The sequence below is a fragment of the Siniperca chuatsi genome, linkage group LG7 (genome assembly GCF_020085105.1).
Source record: "Siniperca chuatsi isolate FFG_IHB_CAS linkage group LG7, ASM2008510v1, whole genome shotgun sequence".
Lineage (NCBI taxonomy): Eukaryota > Metazoa > Chordata > Actinopteri > Centrarchiformes > Sinipercidae > Siniperca > Siniperca chuatsi.
Window position 1 is genome coordinate 23,496,492 of NC_058048.1, and position 24,055 is coordinate 23,520,546.

At 43.3% G+C, this 24,055-nt stretch overlaps 1 protein-coding gene across 14 annotated transcripts in view; it reads right to left on the reverse strand.

Moving 5' to 3' along the window:
- Nucleotides 1-24,055, reverse strand: part of robo2 (roundabout, axon guidance receptor, homolog 2 (Drosophila)) — a 328,885-nt gene that overhangs the window by 143,672 nt on the left and 161,158 nt on the right. For all 14 annotated transcript variants that reach the window (XM_044202720.1, XM_044202723.1, XM_044202724.1 and 11 more), the window contains one exon: nt 11,553-11,879. In XM_044202720.1, coding sequence (XP_044058655.1) covers nt 11,553-11,879 — 327 coding nt within the window. The remainder of the gene's footprint in view (nt 1-11,552; nt 11,880-24,055) is intronic.

Genomic DNA, 24,055 nt, shown 5'->3' on the forward strand with positions numbered 1-24,055 from the left:
CACCACACATACACATGAGTACATATAATACAAATTGTGCACACCCATGGCACTGAAATTGGATATGCATCCTCTCGTTCACCCTTGACTGAGCATCAAGTGTATGAAATCTGTGAATGGCTGTTTGGGGGAGAAGAAGCAAGGAACGCAGAGATGGAGGATGACAGCAAGGAGTGATGGGGGTTGAGGGACACCCAGCAGGGGGTGGAAAAGGACAGCCCTCCGCACGTCTAATGTCTGCCACTCAAGAAAGTTAATGATGCCACATTCTTAGGCCAACCATCCCCCTGCTGCGTGTGAGAGAAGAGACAGACAGAGAGAGAGGACTGAGGGTGCCGTTGCTGGCACATGGATGCAGTCAGAAGAGGGGAGATGATCTTGCGGGGTGAGGTGGGGGTGGGGCGTGGGGGTGAAAATTGAAGGTCCAAGAATATTTATGACAATCAACACCCCAGTTGCCACCGTTGAGTGATTTTGAGATGAATGATATATCCCCCTCTTTTTTTCTTCCAAATCACATTGCTGTCTCCTGCCCTCATCAAGTATCCTTTATTGAGTCAAGTTACTTATTAAGGTTTATGAGAAATTCTACAAATTTTATTAGCAGTCAGTCACTAGGTTGCTGGGGGATGGGAATGGGTGTTTTGGCTGCAGGGCTAAAATTGTTATCATCTACAGTCAGTTAGGGAACAGCAATTTAAGGGATAAGGGAGGAATGGAGGAGGGATGGGGGTGGAAGAGTGGCAAGATGCTGAGGAGAGATAGCAGAATCTGGTCTAGCACTCAGCAAATGTAGAAAGATTGTGCAAGGTTTAGTTTCACAAAATGTATTACAAAGCAGAAAAGGCCTTTTGTACTGTAAAATGATAAAACACATGGTAAATGAGGGTGTTAAGGTTCGTAGATGTCAGAATACCAATCTGGGCTCAATTTGTCATGAAGAGGGTAATGAGTTGAATCCGGCGGCAATCTAGTTTTGAGGTTACTGCAGTAACAACAGAACTTGAGTACTATAAGAATGAATAAGCTGACAGATGCTCATATCCCTTAGCCTGTAATTGAATTATCTGTGCTTTTCTTCCTCTGACACAAGAATAACCCTGCCTTCCTGGGCTGTTTCTCCTTTCATACATCTCCCAATAACACCAGGGTAACTGTATTAGCAGTGTATGCTAGAGATGCTCTCCAGACTGCCAAATGGACCCGTATGCAGCTCTGTTTTCAAACCATGGGGTCAGATGATGGTCAATCGATGGTCAGTCAGAGGTCACATCCAGAGCTGGCCAAAGGTCAGCTTATCTGGACCCAGAGGTATTACTGGCCTATCACCCTCCTGTACTGCTGTGAATGGAGCTAAATCATGTGGACAACTCCCTTCTGCTTGGAGTCTGAGAATCTGATAAGAGCTATTTACCATTGCTAAAATATTCTCAAATTTAACATTTTAAATAAGCTTAGTCATCCAGGGATCATGGAAACAATTAACAACATGGCTACAATATTTCTAAATTACAGTTCATTTTTAATGTTCAGGATGTTTTTCACAGAATGAGGTTGTATGATAAGTGAATTACCAAAAACAGGCAATTAAACTAATAACACATTAGTTGCATAGACTAACAACCGACTAATTGCCGATTTATCCCACTCAACATGTTTTGAATAATACTGTTTTCCATAACTTCCTGCACAGCAACAGCAGCCAAATCGATATTCATGAAGTGTCAGAGTTGTAATTCATATGTCTGTTCCACATGAACACCACAGGGACCTTTAAAAGAAAGACGGGAAAAAAGCTAACATGTAAATTTCACAGTTAATGCCTGGGCATGGCTTATGTTGGCCAATTAAGCTGTTCTTTTCAGCTCCATTACAATGGGGTGTCTTGGGGTTCATTTTTCCCTTACTGTGCCATTTAGGCTTCAAAATGGGCAAATGTTCACTGTGCAAGTTGGCCGACAAAAGGGAGTTTGGAGTCTATTACAAAATGTGTGTACGTGTGTGGGTACAGGCATGTGTGTGCATGTGCATATGTGCCTTTACAAACACTTGTATACGAGTTCCAAACATCTATGTGCTGCTGTGCCTGTGTGCCTTTGTGTGTGGATGCCTAATTTGTGCATAAAACAGGAGAGTGTTAATGGCTTTTAAAGATCGGTGGAGTCAAATGAGCACGCTCATCAGTTAGCCACACACCCCCTGGTGATCACTCAGTGTCGTTAGATTTCATTTCCTGTCAAATAAGAAGATCTCAGTGGATCCAAGACAAATCCCTGCAATTATAGCCACGCTTAAGATGATTCACTGCCTTAATTTCTGTCTCACTGGGTGGTGGTACTGCTGTGTATGGTATTATTGGGTTTAGACTAATACATCAACAGTAATCATTGGAAACACTAACTATAAGATAGAATTTTGCTCAAGCAATATCTTCCAGAATTTCTCATCGACACACCAAGCAAAGAGAAAAATACATACAACTGCGCATACACCTATCTAAACACACACACAATGAAACACAGGCAAACATAGGAGAAATGTTTGTTAATAGCTTTGCCCTGGACAGTGTAGAGCATGTGGGCCAGCAGCAAGAGACACTGAGATAAGATTCTGCTTAGCATTTGAATAGGGTGTTCTGATTTCTATTCAGTTGGCCTTTGGCCATGCTAGTGCTTAAGTGGTCTGGGCGAGTCTGTCTGGTCTCTTCTGTGCCAACCAATGTGCAGGCTCATATCTGGCAATGTGCAATGTCTGTCAGTGTCCCGGTCTTTCTGTCTGTCCGCTGGCTGGATGAGTGTCTGGCTGGTTAATAATCAGCCTGGCTAGCTGCTAATCATCCTCCCAGCTGCAGAAGCAGGTGGCCACACATACCACAGCTCCCAGTCTCATTCACAATGTGATGTCATCTCACTGCACCTGGTCACACTGCATTATACATAACTGAGGTAGCCCATTTCCCTCTATGAAATCACGTCTCTTTGCCGGTCCTGAAGCTGAGAACCTTTGACGTTTATTTCTCAACAGAGGCGAGGTCCTGCAGTGAACTAGTGGCTGCTGAGTGAACAACATCAAACCTCTGTGTCCCCTCCTTCACCTCAGCCAAGCCTGGGACTGATCCCAGAGAGGTCTAACAGGCAGAGGCAGCAGTTAGGACACACTCCACATCGAAATGGGAAGCCATTAACTCTGCAACACACAAGGTCACCTTCAACTAGACACAGCAGCCACCCAACTTCCTCTGCTGATATTCCCAATGGATGCAGAGGCGCAGTCATGTAAAGGTCAGGCTGTAAAACGGAATGGAACCACAGCTGTCTTAGAAACCACACTTAAACATTTGATCTTGTCTCCCTTCACTTTTGAAAGTGATCAAAATGCTAGAGTATTACTTTCAAACAGCAGGAAAGGAAATGAGAGATGGAGGGAGTGGAAAAGGGGAAAGAGGATAAAGAGTGATACAGGGGGGGAGACGGGCAGAGAGGGAGACAGCAGAGACCCTATGATCAGGTTTCAACTCTGGTCTGCAGCTGTTGAGGGCTCTGGTGGCTGATAGGTGTCCCTTACAGAAAATGTAATCCAAGCCAAACACAATATCTGTCTACGCCATAGAGAGATCACCAAGTCATAACACATCCGGACCCACGATAACTCTGCCATGGCCCAGGGCCAAGCAAAGCCTGGTAACAGTTTAAGGGACTGCAGAAAAAGAATAAATAATAATTATTAATTAATAAATAAACACAAATCAAGTTATGTTGTGAGAAAGGAGGTCCTGGTGTTTTTTTCTCAAAACCGCAAGGCTGGCAAAATTGTACACTATGAACTCTCAACTTCCTAGGGCCCGTTTGGAATTCGTGTCGTGTATGTATTCCCCTCCTTCCTTCCTCCAGTTTCCTACTTCCTCTCCATCCACACAGTTCAGTTGAGAACCTAATGAAGCTGAAATTCCGTGTCTCCTGTGTTCCCAAAGGGCTACTTTAAGGAGGGACTGTCCTTAATATTTGCACAACTAGAAAAACAGCCACAAAAGCCATTTACCTCAAGCATTTCTGTGTGTGCTTGTGCACTTGTGTAAGTGTGTATGTGTAATTGTGTGTAAGTATGCACAACAGCTTTCCACAAGATATATCCATCACAGCGCCAGTGTGCAGTGTGACAGTCGTAACCCAAAATAAACAGACTGAATCATGGGTCTGGCTGAGTCCTGACCCTTGCACAAGATCAATCCCCAGCAACATTGTGCACCCTACAGTGTTGCGCAAAGGCATGTATGCGTGTGAATGAATGTGTGTTTAAGGGTGTGTGTGAAAGTAACCAAGGAAATAATGGGCATTTGAAGCAGGAACATCAGTGCAGAAATAACACACCATTCCACACACCAAAGGGTGAATCAATTTCAGCGACATTCGATTCAAACCCATATCAGCTAGCGCCTGAACTTCAGCCTTCCACCCTGTCACCTCCTCCCCAGCTCCATATGATGGATTACCATCTCTGGCAGTCTCAGAGGGTCTCAAAGAGAGAGAGGAAGGTGGGTGGGGGAGGTCAGTCACTACAGGGAAACATTCATCGGAGGAGAGCGCTGGGTTAAGGAATTATGGTTTGACAGAGATCTGGGGTGGATAGGATAGGGCAAAGGGTTCTCCAGGGGTCAGAGGATCCAATCCTGGCTGGACTCAATGGCAAGCCACCCTCAGAACGCAGCAGTTTACAGGGATTTCACTCAGGGTCAAATTTTTCGATTAATATTATTATCACTCACTTGTCCCTTTGCCCACCTGACAGCAAATAGAGTGGTATCAGACATATTCATCTATATGCTGGTAAATGTCACACCTGTGCAACAATTTAACAACCCCATGTTTTAGGTTTTCTACACACAGCCTGAAGAACAGATTAATAGACTGATAAAGTAGGGTATATTCTGGAAGATATTTGATGGTCATCAAAAAAAATTTGCTTACTAAAAACTGCAAGCTACACAGGGCTTGAATATATCACAACCGTAAGTCAATATTAAAACATAAATCAAAGCACAATCCACCCATGAAAGCAGGAGCCTCTGAGCCTGTCTGTGTTTTAAGACTGATCAATAACCAGCCTGCAGACAGATTTCAATAATTTACAGTCTACATCCAAAACTATCTGATGAGAGTAAAAGAAGTGGCAAGGCAGGGTAAGTTTATTTTAGAGAATGTGCTTGTCTGATGGTGCTTACTTTTTACAACAATGCTGCCAAGAATGTACAATTTAGGGACCCAATGTTAATGCAGAGATTTATTTTTCAGTCACTGCAGAGCAAGCACCCAGAGTGTGAAGCATGGGTGATGAGACACGTGGAGGTGGAGGGAGCAAGGAGAACGAGGACAGAGAAGGCAAAACACAGGCAGGCAGGAGAGACAAAGCAATAGCCCTGTATTGTCAGAGTGAAGAGGCCATCAATAACAGTGTCACTATAAAGAGAGAAAGAGGGAGAGTGTGAAGGAGCGAGAGTAGGGTGTATAAAAGAAACACAACAAAACCCGGTGCGATGGGTGCTTCATCTTGCCGGGCACTAATGGGCGTGAGAAGCGGTTGGCTCAGCATTCTTTGCTTGACGGCTCACTCCTCTACTGACGGGCCATGGCATCCATGACGGAGCGCCACACACTTGTTTAATCCAGTTTATACACTCGAAGGTGACACAATGGTGGAAGTAGAGAGGTGAAGAATGAGAAAAAGGGAGAGAAAAAGACTGATAAAGGGCTGAGAAAGATGGTCAAAGGTCATCCCAAACTTGGATCTCATTAAGTGCTCCATCACTTTGCCACCTTCTTGCACCTTCTCACCACATTCTTCATCTTTGTCCTCAGCTCTTGCTGCACTACTCCATTATTGTTGTCATTATTCAGCCATTGAGTGCCACGGTCTAGGTGTGCTATATATCCCATCTTCACTAATACACTCTTCTTCTGAAGGTAAGAAGGTAACAAAGACCGTCTATTTCCCTTGGTGGAGTTAGGGAGGTCAGAGCTGGGACACAAGGCCTGCTGAGGATAGTAAAAGTGCAGTCTCAGGACATATCGTGTGTGTGAATGTGCTAGTTTGTGTGTGTGACAGTGAAAGGTCAGAGTGATGGTAGTGACTGCAGTGTATTCCTATGATTTATCTCCCTGTGAGAGTTTTCCAAATTTCTGTTCCATTTCTGCAGGCCAGTCTCTTTCCATGGGAGTTGGGTTGTGGAAGGAACTCCTCATTTACTGTGGCCATCTGTGGCTGATAAATGAGAGAGCAATCTGCATGCTGCTGTATAGGGCTGGCGAGAACAGTCTGTGTGCACGTGGATTTTTGTGTGGACATTGTGTGAGTAAATCCCAATAGATAACAACACCTCTTTACAGAGGTCAGAAAACTCTAGCAGCACAGACACAGAGCTGACACATTTAATCAGGGATTTTTCCTCTCTCACAGTTTATCAGGGAAAGATATTTCTCACACCCTTGCCTGTCCTCACCATCTCTCTTATCGCAGGACAACACTCTCACCTTCTTTCTGCACTGAACTTGGCCACCTTCAGCAAAAAATATCAATAGTACTGAGTAATTAAACAAAAACAATAGTCATTCTGATTATTTTTTCTTCAAAATGTAAAGAAGTGGTTAAGTATAGAGCAGAATTACATTTTCTCAGCAACTATGGCAGCTTATTTTGCTCTCAACTCTAACGACAAAGCGTTGATTGGCGTCTCTGACTGGCCTCTTCTCCATGGCAACAGCGGCTGAGGCTCATGTGTATTGTAGTACAAAAAAAACACTTCTCGAACCAGTGCTCCACCCAGTTTGCAACTCTATAAAGTGCGCCAAAACAGTGCTATTCAAAGGCGCAGAAAATCGAAGAGCGTTATAATTGTTTTAGACTGACCCTCAACTCTGTGTTCTACACATCCCACCACATAAACAAACAGACACACTGAGATGTACAGTGAGAGTAAAACATATTTAAATACAAATAAGACCATGCTCAGTTTTTGAGCCTGTGTTATATTTCCTAACTGTAGCATGCATCATTAATATGGTGTAATGGTTGCATTGTTGCTGCTTCCTTCATTACCCTTCATTATTTCTCAAGGACTTCAGCGCATATTAAACCTCAGCCTACCAGGATTTATACGAGCATGAGGGCAGGTGTTTGTGTACACTTGTCACATTTTCTCATTTCTGAAACAGAATAATGAGTCCAGATGAGCTTGTGAAAGCCTCCGCAGCGCAGCTCAGCCTGACTCCCCACCTGGTCTGCTCCTCCTGGCCTGTCCCTTTATTAGCTTCCCCTCATGCTGGACACAACAGGAACAGCTTGGTACCCTCCTCCTCTCTTCACCACTCACACCTCTCCCAACTCTATTTTCCTGCTAATTACCTTGTTGTACGAGCACCAAATGCTACCTAACGATTCACTTTATTGCAGAAGTGGTACATTAGATGATATCAAAGGACCTTTTTAAAAGTCATCCAATCCCATTCCAAGCGACATTTAGAACCAACCCAAGACATCTGTTTCATTTCTGTGTCATTAGCATTTTTAAAGGTTACAAGCTGAACGAAGCAGCAAAGGATACAGATCTACACCTCAAGATTCTGTGTTTTCATTCCTTTGCAATGCCTCTCCCCCCAGACGATTACACACATTTAATACACATACAACCACATACACGTCAGAGGGCCTGAGTCACATTCGACACTCAATTAAAAGTGCAACTGTTCACCCTACATGCTTGTATCTGGAGCACTACGTACGTGTGCTACCCATCCACCTGAAAAGATGGGGCTAATTAACATTTTCCTTGGGATCCTATCGCCCCAGGTGCACCTTGTCACACTTACATATACACAGATATCCACAGTGCTAGCAATTTATTCAGCAGCGGTGGCTGCAGCTAGCATTTCTGACACAGGCTTCACAATGATTTATGAACCTGCTCATTGACCTAGTTTATTCAGAAAAGAGAAAAGGGGGCACATCTCCTCATATATGCGGTATATCCATCCCATGGAGCCGGCCTGCAGTCAGTTTTGGAGAGCATGGGAGGAGGAATAAGATTACAAAGCAGACTGCTCAGATACCCTCTAGGCAACATGTTTACAAGTTCTCCATCTTCTGAAGTACAAGACAGTATACAACAGCTATAATGAAATCTCCTTCCAAATGCAGGAAAGTGATGTCTAAGCATTATCCTCACACCCTGCACATGCACTTAGATATAATAAGGCATTTCATGCTCTTGTCCACCCATTTGTGAACAATGTGTGTTCTACATCCAACACTAAAAGGAGACATGTTTGAAAGACTAAGCCCAGTAACGGCACAAGTCTCCCCAGTCTGGCCCACATTAATAATGCAGAGGCACCTCTCAGAGGCCTCTTTCCCCTCTTCCTCTCCACTCCACCTTTTCTCCTCTAACAGAGAGAGTGGTGAGTGCTGCCCAGCTTGATGTCCAGCATGAAGCAGTGCCACTCTGCTCAGTGGACACTGAGCTCAATCTGTTTTAGAGCTGCAATTCAATTATCTCACTAGGGTCCTGCTCAACCACTTGCAAATGGAAGGGGGGCGAAGGTGTGTTCAATACGAGGGGAGGTAGAAGACGAGGGGGGGGCAAGACATATCATAAACACAAACCCAGTTCAACATGGATATAGATTTAAATGCTGCTTTTTCTTGTGTGATTAGCTTTGGCTTTACAATCACTAGACGGATGTCAGGACCTGATAAAGCTAATCACTGCAGTAAGCCAATGCAGTGGGATTAAGCACCCCACCCCCTTCTGCTCCCCCAGTCCCCCTTTAGACCTGGCTGAAAGAGAAAGCTGAGAAAGCCCAGGGCCCAAAACAAACTGCGCATGGAGCGCCCCGCAAAATGGCCCTCCCTCCTCTTTTGGATCTATGATAGTCTTATTTCTTGCAAAACAAAGATACACAAAGAAAATACGCTGCAGATGGTCATATCTTTATGTCACTGAGGTCAGCTTATTTATAATTGATCAGCACTTCATTGTTGTTGTTAATGAATACTTACTGTTTATATATATATTTTACAAAGAAGTGAACATGATTATTTGATCTGTTACCTACATTTAAAGACAGACAGACTAATACTACTGTATATTTAAGAGAGACGGAGCGTGAGAAAGAGAGCGAGAGAGAGGGTGCACTCACAATGAAACTGGCACTATGGCAAAACAACAATGGAGCTACATTAGACGAGTGCTGAACTGATTCTGTCCATTCTGGTGCCCTAGGCCAGACATTTGATTGGTTGAGACACCCATCCTGCAGATCGGCTTCAGGACATTCCTACTCAATATCCATTAGATTACTTGTCATTAAAGTTGCAACAAGTCATTAACATCTTAATAAAATACCCTACCTGCATATTTCATGCTCCTTTCTTACTCCTCATCTCCTCCATTTTCTTTGAAGTGCCTCTGAGGGCTTTAAACTGCTCACAATCAAATTATTTACATCAACAATATTATACTTTAATAAAACTTCATTGCACTGTCACATCATAATCAAGTAACATAGTAACTGTCCCTGTTGAACTGCACTTGACCCACCAGCACAACCATTTCCTACACCCACACTCCATCTCGGTCAGGCCAACACAGCTGTCATTCTCAAAGTATCTCTGGTCAGGTCAGGTCAGTATAAGCAAAATTGTGTGAGGTAGTGTTGTGCCAATATCGGTTTATCTATAAATGGAATTGGAAGATCTGCCGTCACTTTGACGAACAAGTAAGTGTATTTTGATTAATTTAAATTTTTTTCTCCCTCCCCGTTGGTATCCCTCTGGTGGCAGTGGCACTCCAGGCAACAACTTTTTTCTTTGCCCAAACATGGTCCTGGTTGGGCATATTGATTCAGAGCACAGGTAGAAGATGAAAAAACGAACCAGGAAGTCCAGTTAGAAGGCTTATTAAATCCCAAGATGCTGCACAGTTGTTTATACATCTATCTCTGTGCCTGCAAAGTGACCAGTAAATTAGCCCAAGGCAACATGCACTACGAGGTATTTGTGCATGGTCAGGTATTTAGGTACATTTGTTTGGCCAGTAAAGTGTGTTTTCTGATGATGATGGTGTACTTTTTGTCAAAATGGTACTGTACAGCTAGTTACAAGGTACAGTTCTGTATCCTTGTTTGGCCTGAGGCTTTGGCCTGAACCTCTATCTCTCAAACCCAGGATCACTGGTAATACCCATCATAGGTGTGTTCTTATTTCTTCACCTTGCTAGCTCTTCTTTATCCCCTCACCCGTCACATGTAAGCCATTCAAGCAGTCAATGCCTCTATTCAACCCCCACTGCTGCTCAACCTATATTACATGAGGGAGAGAGAGAGAGAGAGAGAGTACTGAAAATAAAGGCTAAGAAACAGCATGAGAAGGGAAAAATAAAATAACCTGGAGACTTCATCAATTTTTCATGAATTTTCATTTAGACTGGGAGAGCCCTCTTACAGCAATCGATAGATCAAGCTGCTGTCACACAGTTAGCACCTGGGGGCGGCTGAAAGGCCCTTGGGAAGGCAGGGGACTGGATCAGAGGCGTAGACCAACCCCCTCCTCTCAACAGACAAAGTCCATTTCCCAAGGATCACAAACCACCCATCCTACTACCAATGATCATTGTAATCACCTTAGAAATACAGTTACAGGTCCTTTTTATTGGGATGTGGGAGATATTATTTCTGCTGCGTCTTCTGTTCAAAACATTGTTTGAACGTTTAATTAATTAGCAAAAAGTTTGCTTGTTTATGTTTACTAAGGAGAATGAGAGCATAGCATTTTGCTAAATTGCTGATAGAAGTTAATTACAGCTAACTCTGCCAAGCTCATGTCACTTATCATGATGTGAGATCTCGAAGTCTCCTATCCATGCCAAATCACACAAATCAAGTGAAGCATTAAAAAAATCTGTGAATATCACTAAACATACATATTGTAGCAGGATTATGTCTCATGAACATAGCCTTTGTTTGGAACACAGGACTGTGTTACTAAAAGTACAACCAGTTAAAACATCATAAGGACATGGAGACTTTCCACTCCATGTCATGGGCAGTTGAGGTGCCTCGGAGCTGCTCCATTGGAAGCCAAGCCTGAACCTGCTGGTGGGGGAGGCTCATCTTCAAAGGTAATTTGATCCACAGCTCAGGTTCTGCCTGTCAGTGTTCACCAACACAGTCCAGGAGTGCCTGTGTTAAATGTCCATCAAGACTTTGATCTGGGCCTGACGTTCTACCCACATCCACTTGTGAGAGAAAAATCTAAAGTATAATTACAGCTGCCTCAAATTAAATGTTGATTTGTTATTCCCTATAGTAAAGACAATTACATTTTCAATGTATAAATGGTAAAAAAAAAGATTGTATAATGTTGACAGTCTTTCCAATATCTAGAAGCAGCAAGATAAATACTTTTCTTCATCCAGCAAAATAACTTATTAAATTATATGAACAAAATAATTTAAGCAACACAGCAAAGAGGAGAAATTAAGAAGAAAGAGGAGACAGACTCACATGCTACTTCCAAAGATGCGTTACGGCTGACAGCTTCTCCCAGGTAGTTCCGGGCCACGCAGACATAGGCTCCCTCATCTGGTTTGCTCCGTCGTCCATGAACGATGCGAAGGAAGAAAAGCGAGCCACTGGGCAGCAGCATGCGGTGAGAACGTGGGTCATCTTTGTCCGTTTCCACCCGCTCTCCATCCTTGTACCACTCCACTGTTGGGGTTGGCCGCCCCTCTGCTTTACAGTTGAGAGTGGCGGGCTCCCCTTTGGAGACAATCAGGTCAGAGGGGTGCTCCACAATCCGGGGTGGGGAGTCCTCCTGGCGCAGACGGGATCCTGGAGGAGAAAGAAGATATGCAATTAAGGAGGAACAGCATAAAGACTTTTAGCATAATTTCGGGTTCGATATTTTAATATAAAAAGGGCTTCTCAAATCAAAAGCCTCAGCCATTAACATAATAGCCAGCAGGTACACTGCTTTGAAAATAGGGAAAAGGAAGGGGTTAAATTAATAAACACAACAAGATTACATACCCCATCTAGCAGGGGAAGGCCTCAGGATGAAGAAAAATATATGTTGGCAACCTTGTTTCTATGACAAAAACATGACTATATAATATATAGTGGAATGATAAGTATATAATAAAATAACTAAGGCTGCCCCCTAATAGTCGGCAAAACCGTTAGTCGATGAGAAAGGTCTAAGTCAACCAAGTTTTCATTGGTCGGTTAGTCGCAGAAAAAAAAAACCCTCCTCAAACTCCATTCAGGAGCTGCACCTTGTCGTTAAGGCCGGGACGAAAATATCAGGGGGACGGTTGCAACACGGACGTTTTCTCTTGTAACACGGAAGTCATTAGCGATATGGGGCACTTAACCGCTAACTGCTGCTAACTGCAGGTGCCATTAGCTAGTTAGCTCAGTTAGCTGTGCAGCTGGCTGACAAACTAACTCACTAATGTTGCAAACTTCAGTCCTATTAGGACCGAAGTTTGCAACGTCTGCGAGTTAGTTTGTAAGTATATATCATCCATCGCGTTGATAAGTCCGCGAGTATTTGTTTTTGTGAAATTGGAAGTCATTTATTCCCATGTTTTGAACGAGACTTGTGTGATGTTATACTGTGTTGAAATAAATTAACAAAACGTCCAGTCTCCTTGCTGGCTGTTCCGACACATTCAGAATCATTACCACTTTTGCCGTTAGCATTGTCATTAACAGGCAACAATGTTAACAATGTTACTTATTAACATTCTTTCTCAGCCCTGGAACTCAAACCATTTTCTGATGCCCTAAAAATATATATTTAAATAATTAAATTAATATCAAAAACGCACTAATGACTTGAACTTATGGCTACTAGTTGACTAGGAAAATCTTTAGTCGGGGACAGCCCTAAAAATAACTAAATAAATAGTAGCATTTGTAAGCAAAACTATGAAGACATGTATTACAATTTTCACTTAAAATATAAATATACTGGGAAAAAATGGACGACTGGGCAAATTAACTATTTTACTTTTACTCTAAGTTCTTTCTTTTCCAATGATCTGCACGCATTACAGAATGCTACTGCCCAAAATGTCTTCTTTTGAGAAGTTAATTTAGCTACTTAACTACTTGACCAGTTTTACCAATGCAACTTATAACTACCAAGCAACATATTGTGTTTATGACTAGTTGTATTTTAAGGTTAACTACTTTTTCTGTGAAGGAAAGAAATACATATTTCAAAATGATGCAGAAAAACTAGTCCATGCATGCATTTGTTACTTCTAGGCTGGAATATTGCAATTTCTTATTATCAGGCTGCCCGAGTAAGTCCCTTAAGACTCTCCAGCTGATCCAGAATGCTGCAGCACGTGTACTGACAAGAACTAGGAAAAGAGATCATATATCTCCAATATTTGCTTCTCGGCACTGGCTCCCTTTAAAATCCAGAATGGAATTTATAATCCTTCTCCTCACCTACAACGATCTTAATGGTCAGGCACCATAGTATCTCAAAGAGCTCATAGTACCTTATTACCCCATTAGGACACTGCACTCCCAGAATGCAGGGTTACTTGTAGTTACTAGAGTCTCCAAAAGTAGAATGGGAGCCAGCGCATTCAGTTATCAAGCTCCTCTCCTGTGGAATCAGATCCCAGTTTGGGTTCGGGAGACATCATCTCCACATTTAAGAGTAGACTTAAAACTTTCCTCTTTGATAAAACTCTATAGTTAGGGCTGGCTCAGGTGTCCTGAACCATCCCTTAGTTATGCTGCTATACGCCTAGACTGCCGGGAGACTTCCAATGACGCACCTCTCTCCTCCTCTCCCTCTCCATCTGTGTGCATTCTTATCCCATTAATGCATGTTACTAACTCAATATCTTCTCTCTCTTTTGTGCTTTGCCGTCTCTCTCCTCTCTCCTTCTGTCGCTTTCAACAGGTATTTCTGAATCCAGAACTGCAGAATCTGGCCTCCTACTGCTCCCATGTTCCTGCTCGACAACCACACTACAATTATTATTATTAGTCTTATTACTATTCTTATCATTAGTATTCTTATCATTATTATTACTATTATTGTTTTATTAATATTAATATTACCACTATCATTGAATTATTATTATTTTAAAATCCTATGTGGAATTTGCATAATGCAAATTCCACATCTCTCTCTCTCTCTCTCTCAACCCAACACGGCAGAGGAAGATGGCCGCCCACCCTGAGTCTGGTTCTGCTTGAAGATTCTGCCTCTTAAAAGGAAGTTTTTTCCTTGCCACTGTCGCCAAAATGCTTGCTCTTGGTGGGAATTGTTGAGTCTCTGTAAATAATATTATAAAGAGTAATGTCAAAACCTGCTCTGCAGGTGCAATGAGATAACTTCTGTTATGAATTGGCGCTATATAAATACAATTGAACTGAATATATTATTTATGGACTAACTTCATATAGCTACAATCCCACTAAAAATGAGACAACAAAACAGCTAGGATAAATCACAAAAACAACCAGCACTCTAAAATGTGATTACATTTTCTCCCGAAAACTGAAAATCAGGTGCCAAATCAACACTGCTGGGGAGAAGGACATATGAGCTATTTTCCTTAGCTTGCTGCCACCGCTACCCAGACCTGGATAAGCAATGAAAAATGGATAACTAATAGTTACCAAATTTAGTTACCAAAGATTGTCTTTGGTTAGAAGCATGTATAAAACATATATTGGACCCTTTAATCACCATTTAAGGCCACTCAAAAAGCAGCCATCTGCTCATCTCAACCCTATATGCAAGGGCTTGTGGGTAATTGGACCCATGGGTGAACAGTGAATGGAGGCATACAACCAAATTATATATTTGGCTTTCAATGGGGTGCAAACAAGTAAAACTGTTGAATCCACTGTTGTAGAAGTATACATGTGATGTGAATATGAATGCCAGGGTCCAGACTAATGTCAAATGCTAATCCCCTGTGGCTCAAAACCTTAGCCCACTCCTTTTTATTAGGGTTTGCAATGGGTGAGCGCTGGGAGTCTGGCAGCTAAGATAATGCTCCCCAAGTCAGAGTGCTCTGTGTGTCTGTGACCAGGTCTTAACCATGGAGATAAGATGTTGTAGACCACACACACACACACACACACACATACATCAGAGGCCCTGGGAACCATGCAACAATCAAAGAGTTTGCATCAAACAATCAAAGACACAGTAAGCGGAATTGGGAATAAGGCAAACTTTTCCAACAGCCTTTTTTTTTTAATCCTCTTTCTTTTGAAACACATACAATACCCCATCAATAACTCCGATTCAGTTGGCAGCCAAATGTTAACCAGTCAGTGTTGTATTAAGTAGAGTGCTGGGCTCTTTGTCTTAAAATTTGTTGTTGCAGGTGTGCATGTGATTGAGCTGAGTTGATGACTGTGCCCTTCCCCGGGGCAGTGCAGTGTGGTAATAGGACGACGCCTGTTCCACAGAAGAGCAGTGTACCACATAGGCTTTTGTGCTTATGTAAGGGCTAATTTCAACATGGGATGGAGGCAAAAGAGTGGAGCTTCCAGCTCATTGTTTGCCTGGGTATGCACATGTTCCACCAGCCCTTTCACTCGAATCTCCCAGGAGAAACCGAGACTTGCTGTACCCCAGTCTTTTCTGGCCAGGAGTCTGCGGGCAAAAGGACAGGCGCAGTGAAACCCAATGATAAGCAAAATACACCTCAAAGACTGAGTGTGGTGCATGTGTGTGCACATGTTCATACACACACACACACACACATATGCAAACACATTCTGAGTAAATGTGTACTAGTCCACCATTTGTTTCAACAGGAATCAGGCATCAGGCAGTTGCATACTGACCCCCGAACAGAAGGTAGTCTGTTCTCTATTCTTCCTAATTTGGGCTGATTCCCTCCATTTCAGAATCAGAATCAGATCAGAAATACTTTATTGAGCCCCGAGGGGAAACGCTTTTGTTACAGCAGCTCACTATCATGTCAGTGCACACAGGGATAGAAGTTCTAGGCAAATCAGAATATAATACACTATAATACAGGTAAGATAAATTAGGTACAAAGTGGATATAAGTATAAAATTAAGTGTGAAGTACAAGTGGACTGACTTAGGGTCATATAGACTAACACTTAGAGGGAGGAATTAAAGAGTTTGATGGCCACAGGCAGGAATGACTTCCTGTGAGTCTTTCGCTGAAGGTACTCCTTTGTTTGACCAGCACGTCATGGAGTGGGTGGGAGACACTGTCCAAGATGGCATGTAGTTTGGCCAGCATCCTCCTCTCACCGCTAGAGAGTCCAGCTCCACCCCCCACAATGTCACTGGCCTTACAAATCAGTTTGTTGAGTCTGTTAGCGTCCGCTACCTTCAGCCTGCTGCCCCAGCATGCAACAGCAGACAGGATAGCACTGGCCACCACAGACTCATAAAACATCCTCAGCATTGTCCAGCAGATGTTGAAGGACCTCAGCCTCCTCAGAAAGTAAAGGGGGCTCTGGCCCTTCCTGTAAAGAGCTTGAGTGTTCTTAGCCCAGTCCAGTTTATTGTCCATATGTAGTCCAAGGTACTTGTAGTCGTCAACAATGTCCACACTGACCCCCTGGATGGAAACCGGGGTCACTGGTGCCTTGGCCTTTCGTGGGTCTACAACCAGCTCCTTAGACTTTGTCGCATTGAGCTGCAGATGTTTCTGCTCACACCATGAGACAAAGTTACCCACCACAGCCCTGTACTCAGTCTCCTCACCACTGCTGATACTTCCTACCACAGCAGAGTCATCAGAAAACTTCTGAAGGTGGCAGGACTCTGTGTGGTAGCTGAAGTCTGTGGTGTAGATGGTGAAGAGGAAGGGAGAGAGGACAGTCCCCTGAGGGGCCCCAGTGTTGCTGACCATGCTGTCCGACACACAGTGCTGCAGACGCACATGCTGTGGTCTGCCAGTCAGGTAGTCAGTAACCCTGTCATTGATTAGTGATCAGGAGTAGTGTCTTGCTCTAAGTGGCACCACAGACAGGGGTTTGCAGTAGAGGGGGTGGTGATATCCTGCTCCGGGAGTGCATGATCTAATCTCATTGGCATTATGTGGAAAAGTGAAGATGTACTATTGGTGGTGGAACAAAAACCTACAGTATGCTGTAGAGTAAGACAAGTTTTTAACCCAATCTCTTTCACCAGTGGTAGGTAACAGTAACCTAGCAAGCAGTCAGTTTCCCTGTCAGCTCAGGGGCAGAGGGGCAAGTTTGTATTCTGGTGGTAAGTGACTTAATAAATGGAGCAGTAATTAACACTGTGACATTGATAAATGGAGGGCAAGATAAAGGACGGACATGGAGACCCCCATCTCCCTCAGAAGGAGTGTCAAACGCACATTTATTCTTATCTCATTGGAGCATCTGCTTCTCTTATAATCCACAGGCCCTGAGGTGGCTTTCCACTAAGGCCAATGCGCATGCACAGCACTAAACTGCAGCGACTCCATTCGATTTATATCAGTCTAATGTCTTTAAATCCAATTTATATTCCAATCTACTGCCTTCTAATCACTTAAACCTTGAGTCTCCATCTGCTCTCCTCTTTCCGGTAGAAATGAACACAGCAGATGCCTCTACAATTGTCCTTTCACTGCCAGGAAAAGCTGAGCCGGGTGCACAGAGGGCCAGACGTGACTGGTCACTGTCCTTCCTGAGTGGAGGTAGTCAGGTGTAGAGGTATAAAAGGTTAAAAGCACATCCATATGCCACAGAATATGTTTTAAAAGAGGCACATCAGTCTCAGTACTGGATAACCTCAACATGTAAACTTTGCCAGTTGTTGAGCTAGCTTCACTTTCGAAAGCACAAACTAAAATGTTTGTACCTTGTGTGTGTTGTTGTTGTTTTTTTTACTGTGACCTCATGTGGCACCCATGTCCTACAGATGCTGTCCAAGAAGAACAAATTAAAAAAACCTCATGTATCAGACCAAGCTCCTAACAGAAGTGAAAGTCAATTTTCAGCTTCCTATTGGGCCCCCTTTCTCACTCTCTTTACGGTAAATGGGCTTTCTGTTGCCCTTTTAATGCGATCATTGGTGATGTGCAATCAAGTGCTCTCTGAGCTGAGGCGAGTGCACTTCACTGGGTCTCAGGGCACACGCTCCAATCAAAATGCTGTGTTTCCCGTGTCTGCAATAACACCACCATTACTTTTCACCACTGCTGTGCAGTCATCCTCTCCTGGAGGAAAGTAGGAACCAGAGAACAAACAAACAAGCACACAGACAGAGAATGAAACCAGAGAGGGATTACTGAACCAGAAGCTGATTCTTTTCTGCCTTTTCTTTCAGTCTACTTATGTCAGCTTCATTGAAATCCGATGCAGTTTTGCAATGCTGCTATCCAAGAAACATGCAGGTTTACAGCATGCTTTCTCACTGTAGTGTTTTTCTATGTTCCAAATAACCTATCACTTTTATCATTAAAATATAACTAAAGGCATATACAAATTTAACATAGTTTAACAAAAATAGGTTACATATGTTGTTAAAATACAGGCTAAAAACACCACTTCAACTATCATAACAGCTTATTCTCCCTCATATTCCACTGACCACACACATAGAATGGGTCTTTTCTATTATTTTTGTCACATATTTATTCATGTGTGCAACAGAAGGTCAGGCCTTTGATGATCTTTCAGTAATTATTTTTATTAGCTCCCAGGAGAAATCCTAGCCCACCAACCAAATCAATATCCACACCAGTCTCAGCCAGAGCATAAAAGGAAGGGCTCCCCAAAGAGATATTAGTTATTCTGCAAACAGACAGTGCGCTGATCACAGGTAACCAACGGCAACCTCGGACCAAGGCAAAAAGTTACAGTCACTGAGGCTCCATAAAACATCAAACATGAAAACCAAGGTCCAGGCCAAGACACAGTAACCCTGTAATGTGGATACTGAAATGGCAGAGGCATTTCAGGCAGACGGTGCTGAAACCCAGTGAGCTGGGTGAATATAAGATTGTACACACAAAAAACTAAAACCTCAAAGAAATTTCAGAAGGAATTAATTATACATTATATCCATGTTGTCCATTCTGAAATATATTCTCCCCCTGCCTCCCACTTCTCCTGGCTCTCTCCACATCTCCTCAACCTCCCACTCCATCTCCTTCTCTCTATATATCTCTGCCTTTCCCTCCCAATATCTCTCCGTCTCCTTCACTTGATCCCTGTCCTGTTACATCCTACCCTCGCTGTGAGGGTGACAGAGTCATATCCGTCATGTCATCAGAATGGAAACGCGAGAGAGCGGCAGGGGGAAACTGGGGGTGGCAATAGAATGATGTTACTGGCTGTATTCGCCTCTGCACTGGCCTGCCGCGACACTTGCAAGAAGCCTGTTCTGCACCAGAGATTCATCTTCTTTACGGTGGCCTGTCAGTGGCGTCACAGCACACGAGCTCCAGTATACCCCGATACCAGAAATAACATGAGAGTATACCAGAAATACAGCTCATCTCGGTGAGGTGCCACTAAAGACAACCTGCTGTATCTACTTAAGTCCATCCCAGTCCAATGCATACAGCCAGCCACTAGATGCAGCCTGGATTACAGAGCAAAATCCTCACAGTGAAGACACAGAAAGTGAAATGAAGGGTGTTCACAAGTGCAGAGCACATTCTTCCGCTTCATCTTCTGTTGCACGAGAGGGAGGGAGTTTGAGCTAGCTAGCTAGCAAGCTCACATGATGGGCTCTGTTCCACCTCAGTGCTCTGCTACTCTACTGTCACCCCCTCCTTTCTCCTGCGAATATACTATACTCTGAAAGCAAACACAAGAGTAATTCTAGGAGCTGCTCTCAACATCTCACTGCATCCATGCTTGCCTCCAACAAATATCAGATAGATTTCCACTCTGAGTGTATTTCAGGCAGTGGTGTGGTGGGGTCGTATTGACTCTGCATCTGTGTATTTGCCCTTTCTCTTCCATGCAGTTAGAATATATAAATAGATTACTGTGGGAAACAGAATATCTGATTTTGCTGCAAAGGGCTGATTCACATAGCTTGCATATCAAGCAGTTACCACCAGTTGTTTTCCCCCCAAACTACTCTCATTCTCACTCTTCATTCTATATCAGTAACCATGAACTATCTTTTCTTCAGCAGTTGGCTAGTTAAGACCTCTTCATGTTGAAGTGCAATGTGTTGATAAGGGTGCTGCTTTCTCTCTATATATGGGTTGATTAGTGTAGGAGTATAGCACCAGCTCTGTGGGACTGTCAGGCTACTGGTAGGGACACTAAACTGTGTGATGCAGATTAAATGATTTCCGATGCCATGGCCACTCAAGCATGTAGTTTGCTGCACCATCCCACCTTCTTTAGCCATCTCTCTTTTTCTGCAGATCCTTCTGAGCAGCCTGTGCTCAACCATTTTCTTGTCTGCCTCTGGTTTGCACTGTGGCAGTAGCCTTGATATTAAAGATGTGTGCTTGTGTGTGGAAAACCAATGATTCAAATCCCAGAACAAGTAGTAAAAATGAAAGCGGTGGATTGAATGATAAATAGTCTCCCCTTCCTCGTCAACTCCTGAAGAGGAGCCCTTGAGTTAAGTTATTGTCCACTTGCTCCAGTCAAGCAGTGGTCATCAGTAGAAAAACTAGAGTAGGCAGTAGAGCACAATTTTCTTTGGTTACTTTAATTGCTATAAATGTGCTATAAAATCAGATAAGCAAGCAGCAGTGTTTATGTTGGTGTTCTCAAAATACATATCTCTGTGTGTGTGGTGTGCATGTGAATGTTGGTGCAAAATTTCACATCACCAATTCCCTTCTTTCAAGTGTGGGCTACTCTAAACAGGGAAGGGAAGGGAAGCGCAATGAAATGAATGGCATCAACTGATTCTCCCTCAAGCATTGTAATCTCTTTACCTGCATTGCTGAGCTGCCCCAGCAGATTGAATAGGGCGAAATAAATAAGTACTTTATTGCTTTAGAAATGAAGGCGAAGGGGAGGGGAGAGTGGAGGAGTAGGCCTTCAGGTGTCTATGATACACTGTGTTGAGAGATGAGTGGATAATTGGAGGTGTGCCGTGGGTGCTGACCTGTGGGTGAACACGTTGCCGTGTCCCTGCATGTCATTGAGGGCAGTCACCACCTCCAGCCACTCCAGTGGTCCTTAGACCCACATGTGAACATGAGGAATAAGAGCTGTAACCACACACCATCCAACTGATGGACTCAGGGAGCAGAGTGAGGTAATCAAATGGCCCTTACAGCTCACTGTTTGTACACAACATACCAAGTCAAGATGAGATTTATTACATTTCTATTCCATGGGACACTTCATCTGGTCTGGCTTAGGGCAACAGGGTCAAGGGAGCTAGCAATAAGTAGATGAAGGGCTCATTCAATTTACTCAGGCCCATAAATCCATGCTAACACAAAAACAATGGGCTTTGATGGTTATTAATGGTGCTCACAAACACATTCACACACACAAACCCACTACATTTCATAATTCTACCACTGGCTGGGTGTTACCGGGCCTCTAAATGACAAATGCCTGTGAGCAGCTGTCCAGAAAAATCATCACCATCCTGGAAGTGAAACTGGAGAGTTCAAACGGTCAAGGATGCGATTAAGGCTTTCGTCTTATCCGCCACAATGGTTGTGACACTTGGCTCGTGCCACTGAGACTTCAACCACAAAGACAGTCTCACCAGGAGCCATTATATACAGTAAATCAACTCACCTCTGGTCATGCTGGCTCGGTTTACAAAGCAGCGTGGTGCCATGTTTTTGCAGCAGGGACACAACAAGCACAGATTCCCACAGCACTGACATACAGTACAATTCCCATTACTTATCAAATATTAGGTATTTATTAATGTGATTATCTTCTAAATGTCTTATAATGAGAATGCTGTTAAATCAGGTTGCTTGGCTTAACAGTCGTTTTTAGTCAGACACAAGGTTATTTAGAAATACATTGCCAGGGAACACTGTTTTATAACCAAATAAGGTATTATAAATGTAGCAGAGAGACCCGAATAACAGTGACAGCACATCATTCACTGTATTATCCAGGCAAAATAATAGCACTATACAGTATTTGCAATTCATAAAAAACCCCAACATTATCAACATATCAGTGCTCACATGTTGGGCCAGGGAGCCAGCTATACAGTACTGTAAATGTTGCCATGCCCTTATTGACATGCAGGGAGATATAAGTCTTTTCACAAGAGTTCAGGCCCCTCAGAAGACAGGCAGGTTACAATAGTTTCCACATTAAAACACTGGTTTGGTAAGTGATGGTGTATAGTTTAGAATCTATGTACTTCTATAGGGTTAGATTCCCCAGTTAGTTACAGGGAAGAAAAGGTACCAAGCTGTCATGGCTGGGTGATCCATTGACCAAGCCGGGGATGGAGATGGTGGAACAAGACACTTATTCACTGGTTCCACCATTCTGAGCGGCATTACAGCTGCGCTGGACTACTGCTGTGTGTGACGGATGTGTGCTTGAGTGTCATGCTCTGGCTGTCCATCTTCACACATCTCACACTGAGTGACAGCTCATGCATTTTTATCACCAGGCCTGACCTCATCTTCAAGGCACTGGTGAGACACTCAGCTCAGGTACAACTGTCACACAAACTCTTGACAATGAAGAAAAACAAGGTATGTTACTGACTGAAAACACAAATAAGAAAAACAATAAGGAATGTGATAATGACTTGAAATATACCATAAACAGGTACGTCCAATAAACAGGGATGTGAATTAATACAGCATGTGCCATTCAACTCATGTGCATTTATGTACCGTCTCCTTACTTGTTCCACAGTGCCTTCATGTCTGCCAGTATGCATTTGCCTGTTGTATACTTCTCTGTGTGTTTACAGTCCGCCTGCACCCATGAGCACGAAAAGTTATATAGTTGTATGTACTTTGGTGAGTCATTCAACCTTGACATCCCACCCTTCTATCTGAAAGGTTGCTGCGAGACAGCCAACCAGAGGGTAGAGTAAGGGCAATGGGATATAGAGTAATTAGACGCTTTTCCAAACACGACGTTTCAGTGCAGCATGGAACATAAAAACACTGATAAGGCAAACATGCTGTCTCTTCCAGCAAGTTTAAGGCATCACAGACTTGTACTTAATCCTGACTTCCTGTCTGCATTTTGGCATGCTCTTAAGATAATCAAGTTTTGTGGAGATAAGAATGCTCGTCACATCCACACTGCAATTGAGTAATCTGTCCTACACAGAGGCAGTTTAAATTGTAACTGCTGGCTGAGTATTTGGGTTTGATCAATAAGGGTTCATTCACTATCATCTCATCATCAGGGATTATATAACAGTAATTAGATCAACGTTTTCTATCTGTTGGCCTGCCTCAAACTCTTAATCGGCTGTTTGGAAAACAGAGGCAGTGAGAGAAGAGAGCAAGGATTATATCTGCATCTAGGGGCCCAGAAGGATAAGCACAGGTGTGTATTCTGTAAATACAGGTGTGTGAGACAGGTGGAGGCCCTGACTGCTTGCTTTACCTCATAGTCAGCACGCTCAATTCATCATATCACTCCTCCCCCATTCCTTCCTCCACACACACTCCCACTATACTACCATCACAGGTGTCCAACAACCCCCTCAGTGTTTGAATTCCACCCTCATGGACAATGCCAACAAAAGACAGTTGTATGTGTGTGTGAGTGAAAGAGAGCGATGAATGAGATGGGTCTGGGGAAGTTTGGAAATGTAAATCATATGAGGAAAGACACTTATCCTTTACTGCCGCCTACCTGTTAGCATTAAACCTCTGCCTCTTCCTGTTGTAATCTCTCCTCTTTTGTCTTTGTTTCTCAAGGCAAAAGCATCAAGGCATCAGGCCCTTTTCTGCTCTGTAAATGTCAGAAGTATGCTTGGCTGGGGCTTAATAAAGCAGAGGTAAAACAGGGAAAAGTGGTATTACCTCCCCTGCATTCTGCTGGAGTACTGGTCTTACAGCAAAATCAGCCATGTGC